At 49.2% G+C, this 24,589-nt stretch overlaps 1 protein-coding gene across 1 annotated transcript in view; it reads left to right on the top strand.

Annotated features, from left to right (window-relative positions):
• Positions 1-24,589, top strand: part of LOC144127504 (uncharacterized) — a 173,881-nt gene that overhangs the window by 51,612 nt on the left and 97,680 nt on the right. Inside the window, exons 8-9 of the mRNA XM_077660499.1 lie at positions 18,139-18,438; positions 23,005-23,192. Coding sequence (XP_077516625.1) covers positions 18,139-18,438; positions 23,005-23,181 — 477 coding nt within the window. The 3' untranslated portion in view covers positions 23,182-23,192. The remainder of the gene's footprint in view (positions 1-18,138; positions 18,439-23,004; positions 23,193-24,589) is intronic.

The following is a 24,589-nucleotide window of genomic DNA, read 5'->3' as shown; positions in this document are numbered from 1 at the left end:
GAATGTACCTCGTAGCACACACAAGGAATGTACCTCGTAGCACACAAGGAATGTCACACTCGCTCACCCTCCAGAAGAATGTTCTCCGAACATTTGAGTCCCTGCAGCTCCCCTTGTCTTTCTGAATCGCCTCGCACAGTGCGTCCGACAAAACACTTTTCGCTGCACTCAACACCACTGCACAACACCATATGCCTCCGCTGTCATAACTGGCGTCTCCAGGGGCAGCACTGATCTTCTTTTACAGATAAACATGAAACTCAGCACCCAAGCCTCTCCTTTCTAGTCCAAACTGGACGAAATAAATTTACCACAGTTACAAAGGAGCTCCCACTTCTAGCACGATCACGGCACAGACAAAAATATAGATAACGAAAGGAAGTAGGGCAGGTTCTGCATGCGCTCCGCATGCTCTCCTGTGAAGGTGTTACTTAATGACAGAAAGGTTTAACTACTAACTTCGATAACTTAACACATACGCATATAGCAATGTTATGAGCTGCGGCATTACACAATTCTGACCAGTTCACAACTCCGCTCTATTTACACCATTAGTCCGACTTAGCTTTCCGATTTCGCAGCGGATATCGGCCTTCATGAGTCATACTAAGTAAGTCTGTGACCCTTTGTCTGCTTTGGGACTCGCGAGGGCTCGTGGCAGGAGCCTCTCCTGGCGTTATCTGCGCGGCAACCTCGCGCGCTTCTTCTAGCAATGCATGAAGTAAATCCGGTGGCATTCTGGCCGTCACCTCTGGCGCCTGCCGAACAAATGCAGGAGAGGGCGTTTCTTGCGAACTATCTGCGCGCTCCGCTTCACTTCTGTCCCCATCAAAATCCGCGCTTTCCCTTTCCTTATTTCGTGAATACTGAACCGGTGCCGACTTGAGGCGATTTGCGTGTATCCTTATCAAGCGCCGGTTCACGTCTCCGACTCTGAAGTTTACCGGAGAAAGCTTCTCGACAACCTCGCACGGTCCTCTCCACTTCGTCTGGAACTTACGAGCTAGCCCAATCTGCCTTTGGCAGTTTTCAATGTACACGCTGTCCCCCACATTAAACGGCGCGTCTCTAGCACTGCGATCGTGCACCTCCTTCCTGCGCTTCGCCGCTTTCTTTAAGGCCTCCTTTGCGATGTCCCTCGCCACTTGCAAGCGCGATTCTAGCTCCACCTTATAGTCGTCCAGTGAAGCGTATGGGACACGACGGGGGCCCTCTGGCACTTCACTAGGCTGGTCCGGGTCTCGGCCGTAGAGAAGAAAGAATGGCGATTCGCCCGTGCTCTCGTGTGCTGCGGAATTGTAGGCAAACATTGCATACGGGAGCCACAAGTCCCAGTCCCGCTGGTCGCGCGAAACAAAATGCGACAGGAACCCGGCCACGGTTTGGTTCAGTCGCTCCACCGCGCCGTTGCAAGCCGGATGGTACGGTGTTGTCTGCTTCTTAGCGATCTTAAGCAGCTCGCAAACTCTCCTCATTAGCTGCGACACGAAGTTCGTTCCCCGATCTGTCAAGAGTTGCCTCGGGGGTCCATGTCGGAGCACGATCTGTTCGACAAATGCTCTTGCAACCGTGTCTGCCTTCTGATCTGGGAGTGCTACCGCTTCCGCGTATTTTGAAATGTGGTCGACAAATACTAAAATGTACTTGTTTCCGGATGTGGTCGTGGGCAACGGGCCCATTATGTCCATACCTGTCCGCTCGAAGGGAGCCGAAACCTCAGGGAACGGCTGAATTGGAGCTGGTCTTCGTCCCTTGGGTGTTTTTCTTTCGAGACAGGAATGACACTTCGCACAGTAGTCTCTAACATCCTGTCGCATGTCACTCCAAAAGTACAAACGCTCCACACGCCTGCGTGTCTTCGCTACGCCAAAATGACCGGCGCATGGCGCATCGTGAAACGCGCGAAGAACCCTTTCTGTCCACGACCGAGGTATGACGACTCTCTCCCAAGCGGTTTTCTCTGGTCTCCCTTTCCTGGTTGGCCTCGTGCGCCGACACAGGGTGCCGTCTTTGCCAATGAAATAACCTAGCTGTTCGGGGTGAGACGGTGCGCCCTCTAAGCTTTCGATTATTCGCTTCAGGTCAGGATCTTTGCACTGCTCTGTGCGTAATTCGGCGGGGTCGACTACGGGGACAAACTCATCTATAGCTGCCACGGCAGCTGTGCGGCTGAGTGCATCAGCATTCAGATGTGTCTTTCCTGACTTATGCTCAACTTCAAAGCAGTATTCCTGCAGGTGTAGATTCCATCTAGCGAGTCGCGAGCTAGGGTCCCTGACACTCATTACCCATTTCAGAGGATGGCAGTCTGTGACTAGCTTGAATTTGCGGCCGTAAAGGTAGCATCTGAAGTGCTTTACTGCCCAGACAACGGCGAGGCACTCCCTTTCCGTAGCTCCGTACTTTTGCTCTGTGGGGCTGAGCTGTCGGCTAGCAAAAGCAATGGGATGTTCTTTGCCCTCGATAACCTGAGATAGCACGGCACCAACTGCGAACTTTGACGCATCTGTGGCCATAACGAAGGGCAAATTAAAATCCGGGTGGCGCAACAGCGGTGCACTCATTATCTTCCTTTTCAGGGCCCCAAAAGCATCCTCCGCGTTTTCGTCCCAGCGAAAGGCGACATTTTTGGCTGTTAAGGCGGTGAGCGGCTTAGCGAGCTTGGCGAACTCCTCTATGTGCCTTCGGTAGTAACCGATCAGGCCGAGAAACTGCCGGACCTGGCGGACGCTAGTCGGGGATGGAAAATCCGAAACACACCTTAGTTTCTCAGGGTCCGGTCGCACGCCGTCAGCTGAAACAACGTGCCCGAGGTATTTCACCTCGTTTTTGAGGAATTGGCACTTAGATGGCTTCAGCTTGAGACCCGCTCCTCTTAGTCGCACCAAAACCTGCTCAATATCGCGCAAATGGTTCTCAAAACTGTCACTGTATATGATAATGTCATCCATATACACGAAGCACAGCCTCCCCAGAAGACCTGCCAGGATAACATCAGCGGTTCTCTGCCAGACAGCAGGGCTGTTGGCCAGACCCATCGGCATTCTTTTCCATTCATAGTGCCCTGAGGGCGTGTTGAATGCCGTTTTCTCGGCATCTGCCGGATCCATTGCTATCTGCCAGAATCCCGCCGCCATGTCCACTACCGTGAAGTACCTGGCAGAGCCCAGCTGAGAAAGCGTCTCCTGTATATTGGGGATGGGGTATGGATCGATGCGAGTTACGGCATTTAGTTTGCGGTAGTCCACTACCAATCGATACGAGCCATCTGGCTTTTCCACCAATAGTGCTGGTGCTCCCCAGGGTGACTTTGAGTGTTCGACAATGCCGCGATCAATCAGGTCCTGCACCTGCCGCTCCATCTCCTCACGTTGGGAGTAAGGAATCCTGTACGCACGCTGGTAAACGGGCGATGAAGTGCCGGTTTCTATCCTGTGCTTTATAACGCCACAGCAGCCCAAATCCAGGTTGGACGCGGCGAATACCTCCGAGTAGTCGTTCAGCAAACCAGCCAGAGCCTCCCTCTCCCTGGATTTTACGTGAGAAAGATCGAACGACACCTTTGGAGCAGCCGAAGGACTAGCATGCTCTACAGTGGCGAGTACCGTATCGGTGGGCTCACGTTGCTCTATCGCAGAGGTGAAGAAAGCCAATGTTTTGTTCTTGGGAAGGCTCAGTGGCTGCTGGCTACAGTTAACCACCCGTAGGGGCACTCTGTGGGCGTCATTAACTGTCACGAGGCACGCGGCTGCCTTCAGGCCATTGCTGAGAGAGTCGACCGGCTCAAGCACTCCCACGGCGCCGCTCTCTACATCTGAAGGCACAAACGCGTACAAAATGTGCTCCGACCAAGGAAGGACGACCGCCTCCTCGACCAGCCGGACGGCAACCCGCGAATATACCTTCTCCAATGATCCCACTGTTTGACGGTTGTCAATATCGGTAATGCGAATCTCAGCCCCTCTCCTGTTCAAAAACGGAACTTTTGAGCCGCCCGCATTAACCTCTTCCTCAGAGAATGAGACTACTACCTTCCCTTTTCTCAAAAAATTCTGCCCTAATATACCTGACACTCCATTTGGCAGAGACACCGTGTCCGGGCATACGTAGCAGGGGTGCTCCAATGCAATTCCGCCGAGAGAGAAGTGTAACCGGTAGAGTCCACTTATGCCAAGAGGATCCCCCGTTATGCCTACAAATTTGGTTGCCATACCACCAGACGCTTCCAACACCTCGCGGTCCCCCTTCCTTCGAAGCGTGTTAAAACTGCTCTCCTTAAGCAATGTCACCTTTGACCCCGTATCTATCAACAATTCCATACAACAACCATTTAACTTGCAACGCACAACAGGGCATGCCTCGTCGGCCACACAAACTACCACCACCTCATCATCTACTGCTCCCTCCGCACGCTCCTCAGGCTGGGGAGGACTAACTAGTTTTTTGTCTCGGTATCTGGAGCCCCGATGTAGGCTTGCTTAGGGCGTGTCTCGCCTGCTTCTCTTTGTGGCTCCCCACGGCGCACGTTTTGGCAGAACCTGGCGATGTGTCCGCGACCCTGGCAAGCGAAGCATACGATTTCTTCAAAATCTCGCATACCGCGCCTGTAGCTTTGTGGCGGTCTCCGGTTTCCAGCGAATGGGCGCTGTTGAGCGCGCGCTTCAACCTGGCATTCTACCTGCTGAGATAGCAGCTGTTCTAAGCGATCTAACCGCTCTGTCAAGAGAGCAACCTCAGGGTTGAGCACCGCTCTCTCTATGACGCGTACTCTCGCTGCGGCTGTCGTTAACGCCTCATTTTGTTCCTCATCCAATGCGGCCTCCACGGCTTGGTCGAAATTGCTCGGCTTGCGCGAGAGCACGAACCGGCGCACGGGGTCTTGCAGACCAGCCACGAACAAAGCGGTCATTTCCTCTTTAAGTATATCCTCCGCGTATTTCTTCTTAAGCTGGTCTCCTTCCTCCTCCCTGCTTAACGTATCGCGCGCTAAGCGCTGAAGCCGCGACGCAAACGTTCGCACGTCCTCCCCTACCATCTGTCCGGCGTCACGGAACCTCTGTACTCGCACGTGACGTGGTTCAGTGTCAAAATGCTCAAACGCGAGCTTCTTAAATTCCGCAAATGATTTTGTGGATTTTACTTTTTCGTCTCGCCATGCAAAATCATGAGCAGCTCCTGCCATCTTACACCTCGCCATTCCCAGCATTTGAGCATCGGACCATCCCCCCATTTTCCCAATCTCTTCTAGCATGGAAAAGAAATCGCAGATTGGAACCCCTGTCTTATCTCCCGTAAACGTCGGAATGACGCTTCCTAATGCCAGCATGCTTGCGCCGAGCGACGGCTGTGGAGTGGGAGCTCCCTCAGATAAAGACATTTTTTTTTTCAAGCCCTCCGGTGCCTCAAGCCTCTCAAATGGGGGTAAAAGTCCCACAATCAGTCCCGTGATTCCCTTTTGATTACAATTTTGAAGTCATGAATGTCGCAGCATTCAGAGGACATTTGCTTTTGAGACCCCACTTCTGACACCAGTGTGATGACCCCCATAATGCGCAGGTCCACACGGGACGGAGAGGCAAAGAGACACCGTATGGCTCAGTTTAAACAAACAGATATATTCAATAGTTATACATGATTAAGATTCAGAGGCTGGGGCGTCCGAGCTTACGTGCCGACGACTTCATGGGGGCGATGGAGTGGCTCCGGAGTTGGGCTCGAGCGGTTGCTGGCAGAAGCTGCACGCCGACGGGCTTCGGCGCTGAAGGCCCTCTTGGCGAACGATGTCGTCCTGAGCGTCCCCCTTCCGTACTGCTTCTCCATTTTTATACCCTCTTCTCCACACCCCCTAGGGTGAGGACGCCCACGCTGGAGGGGAAGGAGGGGGGGCTAGGGCTTTCACTTGGGCGCACAAACATACCACCGCACTTATTGTCTCGCCCCCCTCACGTGTTGAGTCAGAGGGAAAGAATGTTGGCTTCGAGGTAGCGCATAGCGTCGGCTGTGGTACTGCGCGCTCTGGCCCGCTGACAGTTCCCGCGGGTCACCGGCGTCCATTCTTCATCCATCAACCGACACTCGCTCCTCAAGGTAAGGCGCGCTCTGGATCGCTGACAGTTCCCTTGTCCTGGAATGTGCCCGCTAGGGCCGCCCCTGAAACCGCCACGCCAATTGGGGAGGATAAAGCCTGTTTCCCCGCGGCGGCGGCGGCGGGTCCGGTTGGGCTTAAACCCCTTCGTTCTGGTTGTCACTCTCAACGAGCATGGCTGGGTAATTGATGATGCCTGTCATCTGGGTCTCCGTCTACGCCGCGCCGTCGAACGTGGAACCTCGTAGCACACACAAGGAATGTACCTCGTAGCACACACAAGGAATGTACCTCGTAGCACACACAAGGAATGTACCTCGTAGCACACAAGGAATGTCACACATGTGTTGTGACGAATCAGGCGGAGCGGGGAGCAGAGGCGCGTGTGCGCGCTCGTTCGCGGAGGCCCAGTGGGTCACGTGATGCGGCGGCACATCTTTTGCGAGGAAGGAGGATCACGTGACTCACTCGGTGCGAATGCGAACCTGCACCGTCCCAGCAGCGCTGTCGTTGGGCGACTAAATAAAACAGCTGCACTGAGCTAATTGGGCCACGCGAGACAAGAAGTTGAAACTGCCGAAGAGCGAGCGCAGGACTGCGTGCGGGCGCCGCTACCCACAAGCGAAATGAACGTCGAGGGCTACCGCGGAGCGCGCTGCCGAAGCACTTGGATCGGCAAGCTTCGGAAGCTGCAGAGCAGAGCCCATCGACTAGAAACGGCGCACTGCTTGGCCTTAATATTTACATTACCGAAATAATAAATACTGACATCACTGCCGAATTCATCATATACGCTGATGACACTAGTTTCTTTTTGACATCTGATTATGCAAGGGTCCTGTTCGCTCTTGTGAGCGCTGGTTTAAATGAACTTAATTGATGGAGTTCATTGAATTCGCTGTCTATGTTTATACACACTCAGTTGCTAACAAAATCGCTCCTGTTGTGGGAATACTAACGAAACTTGCCTTGAGCGTGAAAAAACTGCTTTATAACTCTCTCTTCCTGTACCATATGAAAAACTGCCATTTAGTCTGCGGAAACACACAATGTCTAACATCTCAAAACGTTTTCTATTGCTGAAGAAAGCAGTTTGCGCTATCGCTGATTCTCCGTATGAAGCTCATACGTGGCCTCTTTTCAGAGCACTTAACTTCCATCCTGTCATCTCCATATATCGTAGTAATACTCAAGCGTTTCATTACTGCGAAAAAACAGAAAACCAAAATTTTCGAGCATTTATTTCTATTGAAAATGAATTCTAGATTTTACAACACACGTCACAGAGAAACATGGTACGTTCCTAGAGCGCACAGTAAATAGGGTCAACAAATGTTACGGCACACACTTCCACCTTAGTTAAACTCCTTAGAAACTCAGTAGACACCCATTTCTCCTTTTATTGGGCTCATTGTGGATTCCTGTTTCTTTTCTTTTTTTTTGCTTTTCTCTGGTATACACTGACGCCATGAATGCTTAACCAATCTTCTTTGCATGTAAATAACTTACTTAGACAAGTTAATTTCACGGATGTTTTATGTATATCATTTTATACTATACGCTTTCTGCAATTTAATTCCTTTAAGCATTCTATCGATGATTTTTTTACCCGTGTGTATTATTGTTATAGAATTGTGACATTCCTTGTGTGCTACGAGGTACATTCCTTGTGTGTGCATCGAGTTGGGGCTTAAGGCCGCCCCTCTTTTCCAGCTGCATACCTTTGCAGAAAGCAGGACGCCGGCACACGCGGAAACCGAGAGCCCCCGAGTACATACGGGGAACGAAAATTGTCGCTTGACGCACGGACCCCCTCCCCCCCCCCCCTTACGACGTGGGCTATCGCCGGGAAGGCACCCACAGCTTCCCGCCGTGCCTCGTGAACAAAAGCGCATTTCCAGGAGGGCCGTGACGGACACCTGTCATGGCGAACGGGCAGTACTCACCAAGAATGTGGGAAGACAGGCGCTAGTGAACAAAAGCGCATTCCCAGGAGGGCCGTGACGGACACCTGTCATGGCGGACAGGCAAGACTCGCCAAGAATGTGGGAAGACAGGGGCGACCCTTAATCTGGTTTCCCGGAGCGACAGACGAACCCCTTCATGCTTATTAGCTGTGTCCCGCCGTCGGTAGCCCGGCAGCATCGTGGGCCCTTTCGCCCCCTCCTCTGTTGCTGACGGGCGACGCGGACCGATGGTGGGTGGCGGTATGCATGCATGGGGCAAGGATTAGCTCCGAAGGGAGAGCCTGTGGATACTCTCACTTGAGAGAGAGTTGTGGCGTTTTTGTTTATTTAGTTTGTGTTGTTAACAAGACTCTGGGTTCGAGGCTAAGCCCAACCCAAGGGGTTGTCCCCATCTCGCATGTTAATTTTGATTGGAGAATTGATGCTTTGGGCGGGCCACTGAAAATGACCGCCCTTAGTCCTTTGTTAATCAAGTGCTTAAAAGCGCATGTAAACGGATGCAGTCCAGTCTGAGCTGGGGCTCCATGCTTAGCATGTAATGTGATGCTACTTAGGCACTAACCTGCCCGGTCGATGAGTAAAGTAGTGCCAAGTTTGTTCTTTTGTAAATTCAGTTCTGCTTTTTCCAGTTTAACTCTCTGTATATGTATGTTGTAAAATTATGCTCTGCTGTCATCATCTACAAGCTCGCCTCCTGTTCATCTTCCAAGCCGAACGACACTAGAGGAAGGGTTTGTGAACCATCCTCGAAGAAACGGACGACTATTGAAATTCTACTGCATACACGCTCAGGACGACATCGTTCGCGAAGAGGGCCTTCAGCGCCGAAGCCCGACGGCGTGCAGCTTCTGCCAGCAACCGCTCGAGCCCAACTCCGGAGCCACTCCATCGCCCCCATGAAGTCGTCGGCACGTAAGCTCGGATGCCCCAGCCTCTGATGTATAATCTTAATCATGTGTAATTATTGAATATACCTGTTTGTTTAAACTGAGCCATACGGTGTCTCTTTGCCTCTCCGTCCCGTGTGGACCTGCGCATTATGGGGGTCAGGACACTGGTGTCAGAAGTGGGGTCTCAAAAGCAAATGTCCTCTGAATGCTGCGACATTCATGACTTCAAAATTGTAATCAAAAGGGAATCACGGGACTGATTTTGGGACTTTTACCCCCATTTGAGAGGCTTGAGGCACCGGAGGGCTTGAAAAAAAAATGTCTTTATCTGAGGGAGCTCCCACTCCACAGCCGTCGCTCGGAGCAAGCATGCTGGCATTAGGAAGCGTCATTCCGACGTTTACGGGAGATAAAACAGGGGTTCCAATCTGCGATTTCTTTTCCATGCTAGAAGAGATTGGGAAAATGGGGGGATGGTCCGATGCTCAAATGCTGGGAATGGCGAGGTGTAAGATGGCAGGAGCTGCTCATGATTTTGCATGGCGAGACGAAAAGGTAAAATCCACAAAATCATTTGCGGAATTTAAGCTTGCGTTTGAGCATTTCGACACTGAACCACGTCACGTGCGGGTACAGAGGTTCCGTGACGCCGAACAGATGGTAGGGGAGGACGTGCGAACGTTTGCGTCACGGCTTCAGCGCTTAGCGCGCGATACGTTAAGCAGGGAGGAGGAAGGAGACCAGCTAAAAAAGAAATACGCGGAGGATATATTTAAATAGGAAATGACCGCTTTGTTCGTGGCTGGTCTGCAAGACCCCGTGCGCCGGTTCGTGCTCTCGCGCAAGCCGAGCAATTTCGACCAAGCCGTGGAGGCCGCATTGGATGAGGAACAAAATGAGGCGTTAACGACAGCCGCAGCGAGAGTACGCGTCATAGAGAGAGCGGTGCTCAACCCTGAGGTTGCTCTCTTGACAGAGCGGTTAGATCGCTTAGAACAGCTGCTATCTCAGCAGGTAGAATGCCAGGTTGAAGCGCGCGCTCAACAGCGCCCATTCGCGGGAAACCGGAGACCGCCACAAAGCTACAGGCGCGGTATGCGAGATTTTGAAGAAATCGTATGCTTCGCTTGCCAGGGTCGCGGACACATCGCCAGGTTCTGCCAAAACGTGCGCCGTGGGGAGCCACAAAGAGAAGCAGGCGAGACACGGCCTAAGCAAACCTACAGCGGGGCTGCAGATACCGAGACAAAAAACTAGTTAGTCCTCCCCAGCCAGAGGAGCGTGGGGAGGGAGCAGTAGATGATGAGGTGGTGGTAGTTTGTGTGGCCGACGAGGCATGTCCTGTTGCGCGTTGCAAGTTAAATGGTTGTTGTATGGAATTGTTGATAGATACGGGGTCAAAGGTGACATTGCTTAAGGAGAGCAGTTTTAACACGCTTCGAAGGAAGGGGGACCGCGAGGTGTTGGAAGCGTCTGGTGGTATGGCAACCGAATTTGTAGGCATAACGGGGGATCCTCTTGGCATAAGTGGACTCTACCGGTTACACTTCTCTCTCGGCGGAATTGCATTGGAGCACCCCTGCTACGTATGCCCGGACACGGTGTCTCTGCCAGACGGAGTGTCAGGTATATTAGGGCAGGATTTTTTGAGAAAAGGGAAGGTAGTAGTCTCATTCTCTGAGGAAGAGGTTAATGCGGGCGGCTCAAAAGTTCCGTTTTTGAACAGGAGAGGGGCTGAGATTCGCATTACCGATATTGACACCCGTCAAACAGTGGGATCATTGGAGAAGGTATATTCGCGGGTTGCCGTCCGGCTGGTCGAGCAGGCGGTCGTCCTTCCTTGGTCGGAGCACATTTTGTACGCGTTTGTGCCTTCAGATGTAGAGAGCGGCGCCGTGGGAGTGCTTGAGCCGGTCGACTCTCTCAGCAATGGCCTGAAGGCAGCCGCGTGCCTCGTGACAGTTAATGACGCCCACAGAGTGCCCCTACGGGTGGTTAACTGTAGCCAGCAGCCACTGAGCCTTCCCAAGAACAAAACATTGGCTTTCTTCACCTCTGCGATAGAGCAACGTGAGCCCACCGATACGGTACTCGCAACTGTAGAGCATGCTAGTCCTTCGGCTGCTCCAAAGGTGTCGTTCGATCTTTCTCACGTAAAATCCAGGGAGAGGGAGGCTCTGGCTGGTTTGCTGAACGACTACTCGGAGGTATTCGCCGCGTCCAACCTGGATTTGGGCTGCTGTGGCGTTATAAAGCACAGGATAGAAACCGGCACTTCATCGCCCGTTTACCAGCGTGCGTACAGGATTCCTTACTCCCAACGTGAGGAGATGGAGCGGCAGGTGCAGGACCTGATTGATCGCGGCATTGTCGAACACTCAAAGTCACCCTGGGGAGCACCAGCACTATTGGTGGAAAAGCCAGATGGCTCGTATCGATTGGTAGTGGACTACCGCAAACTAAATGCCGTAACTCGCATCGATCCATACCCCATCCCCAATATACAGGAGACGCTTTCTCAGCTGGGCTCTGCCAGGTACTTCACGGTAGTGGACATGGCGGCGGGATTCTGGCAGATAGCAATGGATCCGGCAGATGCCGAGAAAACGGCATTCAACACGCCCTCAGGGCACTATGAATGGAAAAGAATGCCGATGGGTCTGGCCAACAGCCCTGCTGTATGGCAGAGAACCGCTGATGTTATCCTGGCAGGTCTTCTGGGGAGGCTGTGCTTCGTGTATATGGATGACATTATCATATACAGTGACAGTTTTGAGAACCATTTGCGCGATATTGAGCAGGTTTTGGTGCGACTAAGAGGAGCGGGTCTCAAGCTGAAGCCCTCTAAGTGCCAATTCCTCAAAAACGAGGTGAAATACCTCGGGCACGTTGTTTCAGCTGACGGCGTGCGACCGGACCCTGAGAAACTAAGGTGTGTCTCGGATTTTCCATCCCCGACTAGCGTCCGCCAGGTCCGGCAGTTTCTCGGCCTGATCGGTTACTACCGAAGGCACATAGAGGAGTTCGCCAAGCTCGCTAAGCCGCTCACCGCCTTAACAGCCAAAAATGTCGCCTTTCGCTGGGACGAAAACGCGGAGAATGCTTTTGGGGCCCTGAAAAGGAAGCTAATGAGTGCACCGCTGTTGCGCAACCCGGATTTTAGTTTGCCCTTCGTTATGGCCACAGATGCGTCAAAGTTCGCAGTTGGTGCCGTGCTATCTCAGGTTATCGAGGGCAAAGAACATCCCGTTGCTTTTGCTAGCCGACAGCTGAGCCCCACAGAGCAAAAGTACGGAGCTACGGAAAGGGAGTGCCTCGCCGTTGTCTGGGCAGTAAAGCACTTCAGATGCTACCTTTACGGCCGCAAATTCAAGCTAGTCACAGACTGCCATCCTCTGAAATGGGTGATGAGTGTCAGGGACCCTAGCTCGCGACTCGCTAGATGGAATCTACACCTGCAGGAATACTGCTTTGAAGTTGAGCACAAGTCAGGAAAGACACATCTGAATGCTGATGCACTCAGCCGCACAGCTGCCGTGGCAGCTATAGATGAGTTTGTCCCCGTAGTCGACCCCGCCGAATTACGCACAGAGCAGTGCAAAGATCCTGACCTGAAGCGAATTATCGAAAGCTTAGAGGGTGCACCGTCTCACCCCGAACAGCTAGGTTATTTCATTGACAAAGACGGCACCCTGTGTCGGCGCACGAGGCCAACCAGGAAAGGGAGATTAGAGAAAACCGCTTGGGAGAGAGTCGTCATACCTCGGTCGTGGACAGAAAGGGTTCTTCGCGCGTTTCACGATGCGCCATGCGCCGGTCATTTTGGCGTAGCGAAGACACGCAGGCGTGTGGAGCGTTTGTACTTTTGGAGTGGCATGCGACAGGATGTTAGAGACTACTGTGCGAAGTGTCATTCCTGTCTCGAAAGAAAAACACCCAAGGGACGAAGACCAGCTCCAATTCAGCCGTTCTCTGAGGTTTCGGCTCCCTTCGAGCGGACAGGTATGGGCATAATGGGCCCATTGCCCACGACCACTTCCGGAAACAAGTACATTTTAGTATTTGTCGATCACCTTTCAAAATACGCGGAAGCGGTAGCATTCCCAGATCAGAAGGCAGACACGGTTGCAAGAGCATTTGTCGAACAGATCGTGCTCCGACATGGACCCCCGAGGCAACTCTTGACAGATCGGGGAACGAACTTCGTGTCGCAGCTAATGAGGAGAGTTTGCGAGCTGCTTAAGATCGCTAAGAAGCAGACAACACCGTACCATCCGGCTTGCAACGGCGCAGTGGAGCGACTGAACCAAACCGTGGCTGGGCTCCTGTCGCATTTTGTTTCGCGCGACCAGCGGGACTGGGACTTGTGGCTCCCGTATGCAATGTTTGCCTACAATTCCGCAGCACACGAGAGCACGGGCGAATCGCCATTCTTTCTTCTCTACGGCCGAGACCCGGACCAGCCTAGTGAAGTGCCAGAGGACCCCCGTCGTGTCCCATACGCTTCACTGGACGACTATAAGGTGGAGCTAGAATCGCGCTTGCAAGTGGCGAGGGACATCGCAAAGGAGGCCTTAAAGAAAGCGGCGAAGCGCAGGAAGGAGGTGCACGATCGCAGTGCTAGAGACGCGCCGTTTAATGTGGGGGACAGCGTGTACATTGAAAACTGCCAAAGGCAGATTGGGCTAGCTCGTAAGTTCCAGACGAAGTGGAGAGGACCGTGCGAGGTTGTCGAGAAGCTTTCTCCGGTAACCTTCAGAGTCCGAGACGTGAACCGGCGCTTGATAAGGATACACGGAAATCGCCTCAAGTCGGCACCGGTTCAGTATTCACGAAATGAGGAAAGGGAAAGCGCGGATTTTGATGGGGACAGAAGTGAAGCGGAGCGCGCAGATAGTTCGCAAGAAACGCCCTCTCCTGCATTTGTTCGGCAGGCGCCAGAGGTGACGGCCAGAATGCCACCGGATTTACTTCATGCATTGCTAGAAGAAGAAGTGCGCGAGGTTGCCGCGCAGATAACGCCAGGAGAGGCTCCTGCCACGAGCCCTCGCGAGTCCCAAAGGAGACAAAGGGGCACAGACTTACTTAGTATGACTCATGAAGGCCGATATCCGCTGCGAAATCGGAAAGCTAAGTCGGACTAATGGCGTAAACAGAGCGGAGTTTTGAACTGGTTAGAATTGTGTAATGCCACAGCTCATAACATTGCTATGTGCTTATGTGTTAAGTTATCGGAGTTGGTAGTTAAACCTTTCTGTCATTAACACCTTCACAGGAGAGCATGCGGAGCGCATGCAGAACCTGCCCTACTTCCTTTCGTTATCTATATTTTTGTCTGTGCCGTGATCGTGCTAGAAGTGGGAGCTCCTTTATAACTGTGGTAAATTTATTTCGTCCAGTTTGGACTAGAAAGGAGAGGCTTGGGTGCTGAGTTTCATGTTTATCTGTAAAAGAAGATCAGTGCTGCCCCTGGAGACGCCAGTTATGACAGCGGAGGCATATGGTGTTGTGCAGTGGTGTTGAGTGCAGCGAAAAGTGTTTTGTCGGACGCACTGTGCGAGGCGATTCAGAAAGACAAGGGGAGCTGCAGGGACTCAAATGTTCGGAGAACATTCTTCTGGAGGGTGAGCGAGTGTGACATTCCTTGTGTGCTACGAGGTACATTCCTTGTGTGTGCATCGAGTTGGGGCTTAAGGCCGCCCCTCTTTTCCAGCTGCATACCTTTGCAGAAAGCAGGACGCCGGCACACGCGGAAACCGAGAGCCCCCGAGTACATACGGGGAACGAAAATTGTCGCTTGACGCACGGACCCCCTCCCCCCCCCCCCCTTACGACGTGGGCTATCGCCGGGAAGGCACCCACAGCTTCCCGCCGTGCCTCGTGAACAAAAGCGCATTTCCAGGAGGGCCGTGACGGACACCTGTCATGGCGAACGGGCAGTACTCGCCAAGAATGTGGGAAGACAGGCGCTAGTGAACAAAAGCGCATTCCCAGGAGGGCCGTGACGGACACCTGTCATGGCGGACAGGCAAGACTCGCCAAGAATGTGGGAAGACAGGGGCGACCCTTAATCTGGTTTCCCGGAGCGACAGACGAACCCCTTCATGCTTATTAGCTGTGTCCCGCCGTCGGTAGCCCGGCAGCATCGTGGGCCCTTTCGCCCCCTCCTCTGTTGCTGACGGGCGACGCGGACCGATGGTGTGTGGCGGTATGTATGCATGGGGCAAGGATTAGCTCCGAAGGGAGAGCCTGTGGATACTCTCACTTGAGAGAGAGTTGTGGCGTTTTTGTTTATTTAGTTTGTGTTGTTAACAAGACTCTGGGTTCGAGGCTAAGCCCAACCCAAGGGGTTGTCCCCATCTCGCATGTTAATTTTGATTGGAGAATTGATGCTTTGGGCGGGCCACTGAAAATGACCGCCCTTAGTCCTTTGTTAATCAAGTGCTTAAAAGCGCATGTAAACGGATGCAGTCCAGTCTGAGCTGGGGCTCCATGCTTAGCATGTAATGTGATGCTACTTAGGCACTAACCTGCCCGGTCGATGAGTAAAGTAGTGCCAAGTTTGTTCTTGTGTAAATTCAGTTCTGCTTTTTCCAGTTTAACTCTCTGTATATGTATGTTGTAAAATTATGCTCTGCTGTCATCATCTACAAGCTCGCCTCCTGTTCATCTTCCAAGCCGAACGACACTAGAGGAAGGGTTTGTGAACCATCCTCGAAGAAACGGACGACTATTGAAATTCTACTGCATACACGCTCAGGACAACATCGTTCGCGAAGAGGGCCTTCAGCGCCGAAGCCCGACGGCGTGCAGCTTCTGCCAGCAACCGCTCGAGCCCAACTCCGGAGCCACTCCATCGCCCCCATGAAGTCGTCGGCACGTAAGCTCGGACGCCCCAGCCTCTGATGTATAATCTTAATCATGTGTAATTATTGAATATACCTGTTTGTTTAAACTGAGCCATACGGTGTCTCTTTGCCTCTCCGTCCCGTGTGGACCTGCGCATTATGGGGGTCATCACAGAATGTTCACCAATGATTTTTTCGTTTCTTTTTTTCGTTTATTGATTATTGCATCTTTGTGTTCTCTTTATTGTGTATTTTGCCGTTTTTATAGAGGATACAGACCCCGTCAATACAAATTGATTTGGCTTTTTATCTGCACTTGCGCCATCTTTACATGTATAGATGCCAATAAACTTGAACTGAACAAGCAGCTAAACGTATTGGGAAAGTGTACGATCGACAGCAGCAGCTTGTCGCTGCGATAAGTATCCTCAAGCGGAATTTCCAGGAAATCCATTTGGCCATACGTGTTCTCTTTGTGGCCGACTCTGGCATAATTGCGAGCAAACCTGGGGACTGCGAACATGTTTGCGTGTTAGAGACAAACTTTCCCGAAGTGAGTTATGTAAATGGTTTTGCGGTGTCGATGATTTCCAACTTGTCCTTGAGACAACAAAAAATTCATTTATCTCTTCGAGTAATTGTAATGAATATCTTCCTAAAGCTACAAATTTCCTCCCGTTAAATTCGTTTTTGGGACGGCTTATCTCCCCCCGAATCCCGTCCATACAACACCGACTCTCGTGCAACTGTCTTCAGTACTGGATCAAGGGGCCGATTTTTTATTGTTCCGATGAAGACATAACCTATTCTCAAGTCTTTGCCGCTTAAAACCATAGACTACCAATCCATTTGGGTAAACATGAAGCGGTAAATGCTAAGCAACATTTCCTACCTTTCATACTTGGTTTCAAAAGACATGCTCATACCCTGGATGTCAGCAGAGTTCTTTGAAGTCTGAAAGGGTTTCAGAGGGGCGCAACTGCTATCGCACATATAACGCTTTTGCAAACAGGACTAAATTGTAAATAATTGTTTTGACAAAGACAGTACGCTTCCTTGCTTATGTGTCAGAGCGCTGCATGGACACAAAATAAAAACAACACTATTTATCGCCGTGGCATTATATTTGGGAATGCAAAACCGTTCGCGATTCACCGCTAGTTAAGGTTTCGGATGGTTCATGTACCTCAAAAAATAAAATTACATCTGTAAGCCAGTATAGACATAGATTGGATATTGGTTTGGTTAGGGCAATTTACCTATGACGCTGCAAATTCTTTATTTTGTGATTAAAGTGTATGCCCCAGGCAAAGTTGTCTTGTGCGCCGCCGCGGTGGCTCAGTGGATATGGAACTCGGCGGCCGACCCGAAAGAAACGGGTTCGGTCTCGGCGACGGTGGTAGAATTTCAACGGAGGCGAAATTCTAGAGGCCGGTGTACTGTGCGATGTCAGTGCACGTTAAAGAACCATAGGTGGTTGAAATATCTGGAGCTTTTAACTGCAGCGTCCGTCATGGCCTTAGTCGCTTTTGAACGTTAAACCCCTACAAACCATAAACCAAATTTATTTTCTGAGATAAATCTGAACTTTAAGAAATGGCTGTAAAGGGCAGTAATCTGGAAAAGAGCTTGGACTTGAGCTCAGTTGAGTTTATCAAATTCGCGTTGTACTACGTGCCGCTGTTGTGCGTAATGTTGAAACATAGGTCAGCTTTACAAGTGAAATGTGTTAACACTGTTAAGAAGCGAGCAAACCTCCGGCATACCTACCAGCAATCTCACAAATCAAAATTGGCTCTAGTCAGGTAGCAGTCAGTCTTTACCAATCGTATTTCTATTGACGTAGCCTAAACACTATTCACATCTTGCCCCAGAAGTGCAAAAGAGTACCGAAATATATCCAGCAGCATGATCTCAGCCTAACGAACGTATTGTCACATTTGGAATGTTAATTGTGAAACTAATACATTCATGCCTACTTCACGGTGATGGAACGCCGATTTTTCATTGCCATATTTATTTCACGCCGACGCAAGGTGGAAGATAGAACGTTTGTGGGTAATTACAGAACTGGACTGTAGCTAATGCTAAAACTAAAGAAACTGCAACAAGGTGCACAGAAAAACAACTTTTCCCCGTTGCTGCGCCGCCACTGTAGACGCTGCGTCACCTTTTCCACGCATGACTGCGGAGAGGTAACCGGCATTACCACAGCTTCTCTCAACATTGAGACAGACTATTTCGAAAGTCATTAACCTTATAAAGAAGAGGAATGGCCCTCTATTTATATTTTATATTGTGACTCTACTAGCATGCGGTGCGCTAATCCTTTCGTCTTCATTGTGCAGCTCGCCCTTGGACTGATTCTTCACGGTACTGCCAGCGGCATCGAACCTACCGAGATAGCCTGGGTGACCTCGCCGGTGAACGGAACTCGTTTCTATGCGTGCGATTCCCTGACGTCAGCGGAATTTCTTCGACCACATTATCCGGGAGCAGCAACGTGCGAGCACCTTTCTACGCATGATCTGCTGGGAGCGCCACCACATGAATGGGCTACATATACCCTTCCCAGGAATTGCATCGGCAGTGGGCTCGGCGGCACTACTAGCATGCGGTGCGCTAATCCTTTCGTCTTCATTGTGCAGGTGAGCAGGCGTTTTGGCAAATGCTTCCGCTCTAGCGACCGTTTCTTGGTAGTGCTGCCGTGCCCGCAGCTGTGTCTTGAAGTGTTTGATGTTGCTGTATTCCTGTGCAAACTCCTCCTGTTATCAGGGGACGTCGAAACAAATCCCGGCACTGAAATGGCACAAATCGCTAAACAACTGAAGGATATTGCGGAAGATATTAAAGAAATAAAGGAAAAACGGCTGACAGACATAAAAAACAAGTAAGATGCCATAACACTTCTAGAAACTAAAGTGCAGTCTTGTCAAACTGAGATTTCTCGCATGAATCACGTAATTGAATCACTGGAAAAAAAGATAGATGATCTTGAGAACAGAAGCAGGAGATGAAACTTAATTGTTTATGGACTACCAGAAGATGAAGAAGAATCAACCGAAACTCTGGAGCAGGCTGTCAACAAAAGTATCATTCAAGATACCCTAAAGCTCGATCCAGTTGCCTTTGAACGTATTCACCGGTTAGGCAGGCCGCAGGCTAATAAGAATAGACCGGTAATTTTTAAACTCCTGGATCCCCGTAACAAGTCAGCCATACTGAAGCAAGGTTTTAAACTTAAAGACACGAAATATGCCATTGGGGAAGATTTCTCTCCGAGAATTCGAGAAATCAGAAAAAAACTGTGGAACAGTGCCAAAGAAAATCGACAAGAAGGGGACAAAGTTTCGCTTGCCTTCGACAAATTATTTATAAACAGCTGCGCCTTTGTTTGGGATCATGAAACGAACGACAAAGTTCCGCTGAAAAAAAACTAAGAGCAGGAGGAGACAGTCGAAAAAAGGAGCCCACCAACGACACGGGGAAGAGCACGATTAAAGCACTGACCATCATAAATGTAAACGCAAGGAGCATAGTAAACAAAGTAGAATCTTTAGAAAACTTATTAATTGATCGGGAACCTGATATTGTCGCCGTCACGGAGACTTGGCTTTCACCAGAAATTTCGAGTCATGAAATCGCACCACCCAACTACTCAGTCATTCGGAAAGACCGAGACTCCCGTGGCGGTGGTGTGGCTCTCTTGATAAAAAAAACCCTGCCGTTTGTTATGCTCCCAGATGTGTCGGGTGCTGAAAGCGTATTCTGCAGACTTCTCTGCAACAATACTACTGTCTGTGTAGGCTGTTTGTATAGGAGTCCCTCTTCAGGAGATGAGTGCATTTCTGTCATTCATGACTTCCTTCAACAATATGCTTGCAGCACTAGAATCTATCTCATGGGTGACTTTAACCTTCCGGACGTGGACTGGATAACTATGCAACACACATCATCATCTTCAGAAGCTCTTTTTGACTTAATGCTCTCCTTTAATCTCCACCAAATTATCCTAGAACCAACGCGCAAGCAAGGATCAGCAAACAATATACTCGATCTTATACAAATCAGTGATCACTTTCCAGTACACCGAGCGCAGACAGAAATCATCGAAGGCATCTCTGATCACAAAATACCATTATGTTTGTTACCTCCAGACTGCTCAATACAAAAACGATCCGATGTAAAGACAACACTGAACTTCGATAAGGCTGATAATGCCAGCATATTAACCTACCTTGCACATGAATTTGAAGCATTCAGTGAAATGGTCTCCGACCCCTCAATCAATATTAACAGGGTTTGGCTTCATTTTAAGACTATGGTTGCACACTGCATAACTAATCATGTTCCACTAAAAACTAAGCGTACACAAAGAAACAGTCCATGGGTAACAAGGGATGTTATCCACGCTAAACGTCATGTGAAAACGTTGCGTATTTCTTTCAAAAATCATGGTTCATGTCCTTCTAAAACTACAAAACTAGCGTGCGCAATCGCGAAGTTCAGAGAGATAGGCAAACGGGCCAAGAAAAACTACTTTAATGTAACACTGCCTAACTTTCTGACAAACAACCCGCGTAGATTTTGGAACCATTTCCGTCCAACTAAGAACCCGTTATCCGACTTGTCTCCAGAAGATAGAGCTAACAATGCTAATGCGTACAACACGTTTTTTCACTCAAGTTTCACAAAAGATGACGATAATCTCCCGGACTTTTACGGCAATCAAACATCACGCATTGACCCTTTAATCATATCAGATGCCGGCATTTTTAATCTATTACTCACGCTTGACCCTAAAAAATCACCCGGACCAGACAATATCCCAAACGATTTCTTGAAACGATACGCAGAATGGTGCAGCAGATACTTGGGTCTAATATTTCGTAAATCTCTCGAGTCATCAACTTTACCGGACGACTGGAAGAAGGCAAAGATTATACCAGTACACAAAACAGGAGACACCACATTACCATCGAACTATAGACCAATATCTCTCACCAGCACGGCTTGCAAGATGCTCGAGCATATCATCCTTCAACACCTAACAAACTTCCTTGATACACACAATCTGTTATCTCCAAACCAACATGGATTCCGTCATGGGCTATCAACCGTCACACAGCTTACAGAGGTTGTGCATGACCTTGCATTCGCCATCAATAACTGTAGCCAGACTGACATTATATTATTGGACTTTTCTAAAGCATTCGATCGCGTCTGCCACAACAAATTAATAGCAAAGTTACGGGGTGCCATCGGGGATGGGGAAATTTTAGATTGGATTTCAGATTACTTATCAAACCGGACACAATTCGTACTTTTTCAGAACATGGAATCGGCGACAGTACCCGTCATATCAGGTGTACCTCAAGGATCCGTGTTGGGGCCACTGTTATTTTTAATTTTCATCAACGACATAACCAACAATATCGATTCTAACATCAAACTCTTCGCCGATGACTGCATTATCTATAAAACAATTAACAGCTACGAAGACCACATTTCACTCAGCGATTCATTGAACAAAATAACCGAATGGTGCAAAACATGGCAAATGACGGTAAACACGACTAAATCTGTTTGCATGACGGTAACAAGAAAAAGGCAACCTTATGATTTTCCGTACTTTGTTAATGGCAGAATACTGACGAAAGTTCACCAGCATAAGTACTTAGGCATCACACTAACTTCTGACCTCAGATGGGACGCGCACATTGCTAGCATAACCTCGAAAGCATTACGCAAACTATTTTTTCTTCGAAGATGTCTGCGCCTTGCACCCACATCGACAAAGCTTCTCGCATATACTACTTTCGTTCGACCAGTTTTAGAATACGCTAACACAGTTTGGTTTCCCCATTCAGTGACTAATGTAACAAAACTAGAAAAAGTACAGCGTAAAGCATTGCGGTTTATACACAACAAATATAAGCGCACAGATTCACCAACTAACCTCGCGGCTATTTCGGGTTTAGAGACGCTATCATCAAGAGCGCAACAAGCACGACTAAAATTTTTATTTCACCTGATGCACAACTACTACAAGATAGACGTATCAAAATACATATCTTTCTCGCAATCACGCCCGTCGAGGCATAAACACGCAGCCGCGATAACAGAATACTCATGCCATAGCGACACGTTCATGTATTCGTACTTTCCCCTCGTGATCAGAGAATGGAATCGCCTTGATCCCTCAATCATAACTGCAACCACATTATCTCAGTTCACGTCACGGATAGAATCATTATCAATTAACGAATAAAGCAGTTTCTCTGACATACTCAACCGCCTCTCATCACTTCATTAGATTGTTAATTAATTGTGAAGAAAGTCTTATTTTTTCCGCTGCTGTGTTCCCATGTGCTCTAATTGAATTCCTTATGGCAATGCTGTACCCGACTCCTAGACATGTATTTTCCTTTTTCCTTGCTAATGTTTACCTTTTCTTGTATTTTTCTTGTTCCTTTCTGTTCACGTGTGTTTGATTTGTATTCCAAAGTGCACGGCTCAAATTTTTATCATGTTTGTCATTTTTGTTCGCCCACCTGCTATGGTCCCTGATGGGACTGGCAGTATGGTAAATAAATAAATAAATAAATAATCTAGTAACTGCCACGGCGGTGAGGTCGTGTTTGTCTGGATACTGTCGGCGGGCTTCTGGAGGCGCGCATTGTGAAAAACTGGGCGCACTTTTGACGTAAGCGTTTGAAGTAGGCGCAGGAGTGCATGAACGCTTTATCGTTATGTTATGGCTGTTTGGGGAAATGTAAGCGCGAAGCTGGCGAAACCTCGCCATCATTTCAGGCTTACGGCATTAAGAAGGTTGCCGTTGTGAAAAGGCTATTGCCCATAGTAGCACTCTTTGCGGAAAGCCACAGTGAGCACGTTAAACTCAGTTCACTTTGCAGAGGAGGAACCGACGCCCAAAATTGTAAGCAGCTACGATAATCTCAACCATGGTGAACGTTTTCCGACAAGGTATTAGTGCGGCATAAACTCTTTATTCTATAGTATTTTCATGCAAGTTGCCACTGAAGCCGACGCTACAAAACGCACAGGATACTCAAGCAGTTCTCACGCCCACAGTGCGCTTTTCACCTCTGGCCTTTCTCCTCATAATCTATTGTCTCTGCAAAAAACAATATACAGCTGCCATATACGTGGCCCCTGATGTGTTGCATTGGCTCTGCTCGGCTGTCGCGCAGGGGGCAGCCATCGAACTGCTACAGCACATCGAACGCGTGCCGCGGCACCCAGCACTCGTGCTGTCGCTGACCCTGCTCGCTCGCGAATACGTCGCCAGGCGCCCGGACAGGCAAAAAACCCCGACCGCATCGGCACCTTTGCATTCTTCAACCCGTGTAACAGATCACGCATTTTGACTGCCCAGCACGTAAGTAAACCTGCCGCCACCTCATCAATTGTAGGCAATAAGTGTGGGACACTCAAGATGTCTCCGCGCTCAGATAGATTTTATAAGGTGAAAGTTTCTCTGCTGGATATTTTCATGTTTTTCAGATGAAAATTAAAAAAGCACAATTATTTAGTAGTTTTTTTTTGTCCACACTTCTCATATAGCACACGGAATGCTCGATCTGCTGAGGCGCGCTGGGAATGTACTGCGTACGTTTGTTTGAAAAATCACTTAATGACGGAACTTCCTCCAGAGACAGAAAAATAGCCCGTTTTGCTCGAACGCTTAAAATGGCCCCCGAAATTAGTTTCAACACAGCGGGCTGATTAAATGACTAATATTACATGTAAAATTATAGAGTATGCATTACACAGCCGAATAATGAATCGCCTCGTAATACATAACGTAGCACGGCTCTCGATATACAGTTCCTGCTCTACTCACCTGTTGAATTTCTAGGGATGTAACAATTGCAATCCACAGGCAGTCAGTAACGAATTGTGCATTCCTAGGCTTTCACACGGCGTTCGTTGCAGAGTCACAGGATCTTCTTGCATTAAAACCACAGGACTTAAGTTTAGCCGAAGATCTAGTAACTTGAATTTGAGATTATAGGTCTAAGACAATGGCGTGCTCTGTTCAACTGTACTTTGCGCAGATATATTCTACTTACTTCTGGCGTGCCATAAGGCTCCGTGCTGGGTCCCCTTCTCATTTTATTTTACAGTAATCACATCACATCTTGTACACATTCATCGTTGCGCATGTTTGCGCATGCTTCTACTGTGTACAAAATTAGCAATGATCAAAGCGATTTTGTACTTTTGCAAACCGATTTAAATACTTCAGCGGCTTGGTGTACACGCTGATGAATGGCACTAAATTTTTAAAAAATATCCTTATGAACACACTGTAAACAGTATTGCTCTAGATGAAACCACAGAGTTTACATATAGGTGTATTTCTCACCGCATACTTAAGCAGAATAAGACATGTAAATTGTATTGGTAAAAAGCAACATCGATTGTCGGTTTCCGAAGGCACAATTTGAAGCGCTTCTCGCATGACTCAAAAGAAAAGTTATATGTTACACAAGTACGATCATTGCTTGAATATGCCTGCATTTGCTGGCACTCAAACACAACGTAACATACCGGTATTCTGGAAAAAGTTCATAATAAGGCTCTCCGGCATGTATCAGGTAGTTAGGACAGGCGCATAATATTTATAATGTTGAACAGGTACCTGTCTCACCTGAGTAATAAGATCGCGGAAATATTTGCCTTAAGTTCTTTCATAGTAGCCACCATTCTCAACGAGGCATAGATCAACACCGATATATCAAGCCGCCTACATTGATATCACGGACAAGGGAC

Source organism: Amblyomma americanum, chromosome 1 (assembly GCF_052857255.1).
Source record: "Amblyomma americanum isolate KBUSLIRL-KWMA chromosome 1, ASM5285725v1, whole genome shotgun sequence".
In the NCBI taxonomy this organism is placed as follows: Eukaryota; Metazoa; Arthropoda; class Arachnida; order Ixodida; family Ixodidae; genus Amblyomma; species Amblyomma americanum.
This window is presented reverse-complemented; position numbering and strand designations above follow the sequence as displayed.